The sequence below is a fragment of the Papaver somniferum genome, chromosome 2 (assembly GCF_003573695.1).
Source record: "Papaver somniferum cultivar HN1 chromosome 2, ASM357369v1, whole genome shotgun sequence".
In the NCBI taxonomy this organism is placed as follows: domain Eukaryota; kingdom Viridiplantae; phylum Streptophyta; class Magnoliopsida; order Ranunculales; family Papaveraceae; genus Papaver; species Papaver somniferum.
This window is the reverse complement of record NC_039359.1, coordinates 77,273,542-77,279,830: the sequence shown is the minus strand read 5'-3', so window position 1 is coordinate 77,279,830 and position 6,289 is coordinate 77,273,542. Positions and strand designations below refer to the sequence as shown.

The window sequence follows — 6,289 nt, the reverse complement described above, 5'->3', positions numbered from 1 at the left end:
AGGGGTTGACTCAGATTCAGACGCCGAGTCAGCTGCAAACAAACAAGGTCTTACTGTTTTAATTAATACTGCACAGTAACCTTTTTGGTCTAAAGTGCTGTTTTTAACACTAATTAACTTCTATTATACTTTACTTATGTTGGATCCAAAAATTCAAACATGGTAACTCAGCAAATTTTGGTTTCATCAAAACAATAGATTAAAACAGGAAACTTTTAAGTCCATAGGTCTGAGACTTGACCATCTTGGATTCTGGTCACTTTTTATAATTCTTTGACATGATGGGCTGTGATTTTCACAGTATTGTCTGATCAAACATTGGTGGAGTGGGTGACATGAATAATGTGTGTGACCTTATTATGGACCTCACCAAATGGGAGCACAGATGTTGTGTAATTATCAGATGAACCATTTGCTAATGATTTTACCCCTTTTGGTGAAAACATATGTACATTGGTAATCATCAAATAAATCTTAACTTACAATTTCATTTTTACCAATTTTGATTTGGTAAGTAATTCCTATTCTTCATAATGAGTTTAGACATGTGTAAGTAGTTGAAGTGATTTTAGTTATAATCAACTTCATATGTTTTTGCAATGATTTTTTTTACCTCTCTGTTCCTGATATGTCTGAAGAGTTTTATTCCCAAGCGAATTTGGCTTTGGTGAGTGAAGGAACATTTCCGAGAAAACACAAACCTAAAATTTGACATTATCTTTTGATTGTTTAAGTGTCATCAACAGGGATCTCTGCTATTTCAACAATGCTTAGAGCAAATCCTATGGGTAGTGTCACCCTTTCAAATGAAGTAGTGTCACCCTTTCAAATGAAGGAGTGCACTACCAATTTGAGCAGATTAGAGGTTGTTATGGGTAGTGTTTACTCCACTTTTCCCCCAAACACGTTTATACACTCGTTCATCTGAACGAGTGGTTGGGAGTGTAACACTAGACGGGGGACAATCCCCTGTCAAAAATTTTGCAACTTTTTGAACTAGACGGGGGACTGTCTCCCGTCTAAGTAGTTTTTTTAAGTTTTTCTTCTTCTTTTGACGGGATAGTCCCCCGTCTATATTGTGTTTTACTATCTTACTGGGGACTGTCCCCGTGAGTGTTTAAGTTTCGTATTTTTAAAATTAAATTTTCCCTCCAGTTATTAGTTTATTATAAAATTTTCAAATTCTTTTTATAAACGGGAGATAGATTCCCGTCTAGTGTTCCCTTTTATTTTTGTCCATATTGGCTTCACTCGTTCATATGAGCGAGGGGTTCTTCATATGGACGAGTTAGTATAGCCTTTGCTCTTAGAGGGAGATATATTAGAAGATACTTTGCAATAATTTGACATCCAGGGTTAAAAATTTCATCCCTCGTTATAATGCTAAAAGAAGTGACTTAGATGTCATGTGAATGGGTTTTAAGAGAATGCAACAAAGAATTAAACTCCGGAGTGTCCAAGAAATAGCTTCTCTACAATGTTCGAAAAATAGCTTCATTCCAAGAGAACTCTCAGACAAGGCTTAGAAATCCTCTAGAACTCTTCAGCACCATTGTGCATCCCTCATTCACCTAAGCTATCGTATAAATAGATAAAATCATGTTCTTGCTCATGTAAATTTCCTTTTCATTATTTTGTTTCAATGTTGTATCTGATATATTACAGTTTAACCCATTCAGAACCATCAATAAAGCTCAATGAAAGAAAAGGCTTGGCTTCTTCAGCTGTCAACTCCCTTGACCATGAAACCCTCCCAGCATAGCTTGCTCCTGGCCCAGTGCATTTGTACTGCCCATAGAATACAGTCCTACACAGAAATGATAACTGAGAGTCAGAAAAGAATGATTAACAACCCACTGAGAGAAACACTGAGATTTTTCCGGTAACCGTTTGCTGAGAAAGCCGAGCTCCCTAATCCATGCCTTTCACAACCAACTTAAAGCTATGTTTTCGATCCATTGGGCTGGAGTAGAACCACTCATCTAGAAAAACTTTCTGGCTAAAAGCCATAAACAAACTAAGATGGGCTTGATCTTATTCATTAGATTTGCAGTATAGTGTTGGGCCAACTATTGGTTTTCTTGAAGATATATCTGAAGTTAAGATTTCAATGTTTTCTTGAACATTATTATTTATTAACATACTTGACCATGAAAACAAAGCCATGACTCAATTCATGGTGCAGGGTAAAGGCTACATGGATTAAATGACCACCGGACCTAGTAAACACAGGTTGGTACCAGAACCACCATTGCAAGGCCACTTGCAAATGGCTAAGTTTGGAATCACTAAGTTTGAAGTAGAAAATAGACTAAATAGTAAGCAGAAGAAGAGAAGAAAATAGAACAAAATGGGGATTGACAACAACTTCAACCCAGGCCCATTTCTATAGTTGGGTTGTTCCATTTTCCATTGTTCTACACTGTCAAAGGGAAAAACCGAAATTTTTTCGGTAAAATACTTTCGAAAACCTGGCTTGATCTAGGTTGAAAATGTTGTGAATCATTTAACCAACATTATCATGCCTGCCAAAAAATTTCAGGTTGGTGAAAAATTATTGTTTCCTTTTTCGGTTTTTGGTGTTAAGAGTTTAAGCCCAAACAAGGATTACTAGATTCAGCTCTACGAACGCATTGTAGTACAAGACACAGTAATAGAATATTAGATTAGATTAAGCTCTACCTACTACTATGAACCTCCTTTTGGCATATATAAAGTAAGTAATGGATGTTGCTATTCTGGTAAGCCAAGATGGAAGTATATAGGTCGGCACCATCCTATGAATTTGCCAAAGACTCAAAACGTGTGGTCCTGTCAAGTTGGAAACCGCAGTAGACTTGCACCCACAATGATTTGGCCAAACCTCGGACTTTAAGCATAGTTTTTGCTTTTGGCCCTTGAATGGGCAAAACTTTGTGCGCTAACCAAGTGGACCTAACACACTAACAGATACCATTCCTGTTGCCTTTGTTGGTACGATTTCCCTCGAAATAAGGGACACTTCTTTTAACAACGTGCTATTGACGTGGTTTTATTCTTCTGCTCTACAAAGTTGTTTGGTGTTACTGTCTGGAATCATCTATGGGGATTGCTTCTTCCTGGTAATTTCTTTTCAAAATATTTGTAAAGTTATTCTGACATTAACCAAAAAGAAGATCTCAAAATGTTGCAAGGACGACTAAGCAGGTTAGTTCGCGTATCGTTCGAAATGACGGATCAGATGGAGAGTAGTCCATTGATTGATGGTCAGTTCGAAATGATGGATCCTATAGTCTGGAGATAATTCACGGACCCTAAGTTCCTAACGCATATAAAACGACGGATCGATGAAGGAAATTGGAAGCAAGGACTTACATTTCTCTGTTAGGATCTCCCCAATTGTACCAGCCTTTGGGAATGATAATGTTGTCCATATATGTATAGGCGAAAATAACAGTAGAAAAGCTGCCCCAAGCTCTGCCTAGGTAAAGTGCTCCTGAACCCGTGACCTTACAGTTGACAAATGAAAACCCTGTATCTTGCAGTAAGCTTTTCCTTCCTTGTGCTGTCAGTGCTCCATAGTTTTGTGCTATTGCATGCACATGACAACCCTGAGCACAAATCAAAAACCGCATTCATTTCATTAGTGCCAAATTGGATTGCAGTCATTGGACCATATTCATTTAGCAGGACCAATTGATACGCATGATGACCCTGACTAAAAAGCGCAGGTCCTAACCTTAGTGTGGGGAACTAAATGCAGTATAAAGCAGTAGGGGGATCTAAGCGCACAACAATAAGCATCAAGTTCAGGAGAAGAAAAAAAAATCGACCAATCGCACGCACTTGACGGTTTACCATCGGCACGCTGATGTGACCCTTTCATTTAGGACATGATCATGGCGTCATTTTTTAGCTAATTGCAACAGAGGTTTATCATTATCAATACTAAGGTCGGTAGAAATATGATGCTGATGATTTCCAAACTCGGGTCAAATATGATGCTGACAGATTTCGAACTCAGATCGCTGATATCATCACCTAGCAACAATACTACTCAACCAAAGAGGCATCTGCCCCGGTCAACACGATGTGTAGGAGGATAGTGGTGTGGTTGAGGTTCAAATACAGAGCAGTGTGGGTAATGGAATTCAAGATAAGGTGGAGTGCCCTAGTATAGAGACACATCCTAAGAATTGAAATTTGGATGAATTATTGAGGGAGGTACAGTAAACTATAGTTATCTTGTGAATGAATGTAGGGTTGGAATTGCACTATATGCAAAAAAGAGTTCAATTATTTTCTTACCCAAAATGGGAAGAACGGAGAAAAAAAATATACCACCCCCACTTATTCTTGTACCAGAAAAAGGAAAACAATAAATAATGGAATTATTACCTCAAATAAAGAAAGAGCATTGCCAAAAATGAAATCCACAGAGCCTTCGATATAACAATCTTTGTAATAATGCCTTCCAAAATGATCATATAATGTATCTTGAGCACCCAAAAATCTACAACCTAGAAAAGCTGCCGTATCTGCTGATATTCTAAATGCTACTGCCTGCACTCCCATGGCTCCTCTTGTTGGTAATGGTGTTGTATTCTGCAAAATGCACATTGCACCACATTAAAAGTGAACAGAAGATACCTAAAGCAACAGTACAGTGTGCAGAGTCTAGACTTCAGCAACATAAAATGACTAGAGAATTTGATTGATTGAGACTAACATCAAGGCGTGCCAGAACTCAAAATTGTTATTTGTCAACCAAAAATTATCAACTATTGACTAGTTGGTTTTTATAGTGCAGAATCAGATGTATTTTAAAAAAAAAAAAAATCGTGATCCTATAGCTCACTCTACGTTCGTGTGTTCAGAATTTAGATATAACAATTCTTGGTTAACTTCTTGGACTGTGAAGGTGAGAAGTGCACCGGGCCACCGCGTTCTTGGCTTTTTCGGTGCTGGTCATCGGCCTTATGCACCCACATGTTTAATCAGACGGGTCGTTGACATAAATCTATTTCTCAATTATTTGGGCCTGAAAGAATTGCTGTTTTAAGTGTTGGAATGGAATTGGAATCATTGGACAACTACACGTGATCAAATTAGCTAGAAAATTACCTTGAAAGTGATATTCTTGGCGATGAAATAAGGTGAATTCACAGCAAAAGTTGCAGAACTATACGTTCCAAGCGGTTGTCCTTTAGAACCAATTGTTTTAGCTGTATCACCCCATTGAACTATAGTTTTATCTGCTCCTGCTCCCTCTATTGTGATAAATGATTTAAATGGCGGTATACTCACTTTCTCCCTGCAACAATCAAAATCCAGAGTTAAAAATCCAAAACACAACTAGATTTCTTTCCCTGTTTAAATCTTTCTGATAATCAAACTGACACTGCAAACATGACAAAAGAATGAATGTAGACAAAAACAGAGTAATTTTCTTTAACAAAAAACAGAGTAAATTTTTGATGAACTTACGTATAAGTGCCTGGTTTGATCATGATGACAACTCGAACAAGATTAATGAAAGGAAGAGAATCAATAGCAGATTGAATTGTAGTAAAATCACCAGTATTAGGATTTTTACTAACAGTAAGAGTATAAGAAGGAAAAAGTTTGTTAATAGCTGCTTCAAATAATGAATGTCTTAGCCTCCCAACAAAATTCACCCATTTCATGAACTGTTGTTCTGAGAATTCAGTTTGGCTCGTGTTAAACGTTGCGGATGTTACCGGAGGCGATGCTGATCTTCGTGTTCGGATTCTCTTGGTATGATTATGTGAATGCGAATGTGATTGAGTTGAATTATGAAGAAGGAGAATGATAAGGAAGAGTATACTAACAATGTGCTTAAAACTTGACATTGTTGAATGCAGAGTGAAAGAGACTAAGAATGTTATAGAGAAATGGGTTTTGGGGTTCATATCATATGGCATCTATTTATATTGCACACAAGTAGGTGTTGATTGTTAATGGAGAGATGGGTCACGGGATATAATGGTGACATGAGAGAGGGAAGAGATCACAGGCAGACAATTGAAACCACAAAGATGAATCTCTCTTTCTTTCTTTTCTTTTGTTTGTTTTTCTCTTGTTTTTGGTTCAACTTTTTTTTGGTTGGATTTGGGAAGTTAGTAATTTATTGCATCTGGTTTTCCTTTCTTCACTTTTGTTGAGTTTTTGTTGTTACTTGTTTGGTGCCCGTGAGGGTGTCTCTCTATGTTTGGGGTGTGTGGGGTATGAATATATTCGGATCAAGGGTGAAAAACAATGAATGCAGGATCTACTAGCTTAATTTTGA

The 6,289-nt window shown here is 37.4% G+C and overlaps 1 protein-coding gene across 1 annotated transcript; it reads right to left on the bottom strand.

Annotated features, from left to right (window-relative positions):
- Positions 1-1,607: 1,607 nt before the first annotated feature.
- Positions 1,608-5,926, bottom strand: LOC113353579 (probable pectinesterase 53). Its single transcript, XM_026597134.1, has 5 exons — positions 5,467-5,926; positions 5,104-5,293; positions 4,378-4,584; positions 3,355-3,590; positions 1,608-1,807 (listed from the first exon to the last, which is right to left on the bottom strand). Exons 1-5 carry the CDS (start codon positions 5,922-5,924, stop codon positions 1,660-1,662), a joined length of 1,239 nt encoding a protein of 412 aa, XP_026452919.1. The 5' UTR covers positions 5,925-5,926; the 3' UTR covers positions 1,608-1,659.
- Between the last annotated feature and the right edge of the window lie 363 nt (positions 5,927-6,289).

Coding starts and splice junctions, on each gene's coding strand:
- LOC113353579 (XM_026597134.1), bottom strand. CDS start 5,924: ATGCCATATGATATGAACCCCAAAACCCATTTCTCTATAACATTCTTA. Junction 4,585..5,103: donor CCAAGAATATCACTTTCAAG/GTAATTTTCTAG, acceptor TGCATTTTGCAG/AATACAACACCATTACCAAC. Junction 3,591..4,377: donor ATGCTCTTTCTTTATTTGAG/GTAATAATTCCA, acceptor ATTTGTGCTCAG/GGTTGTCATGTGCATGCAAT.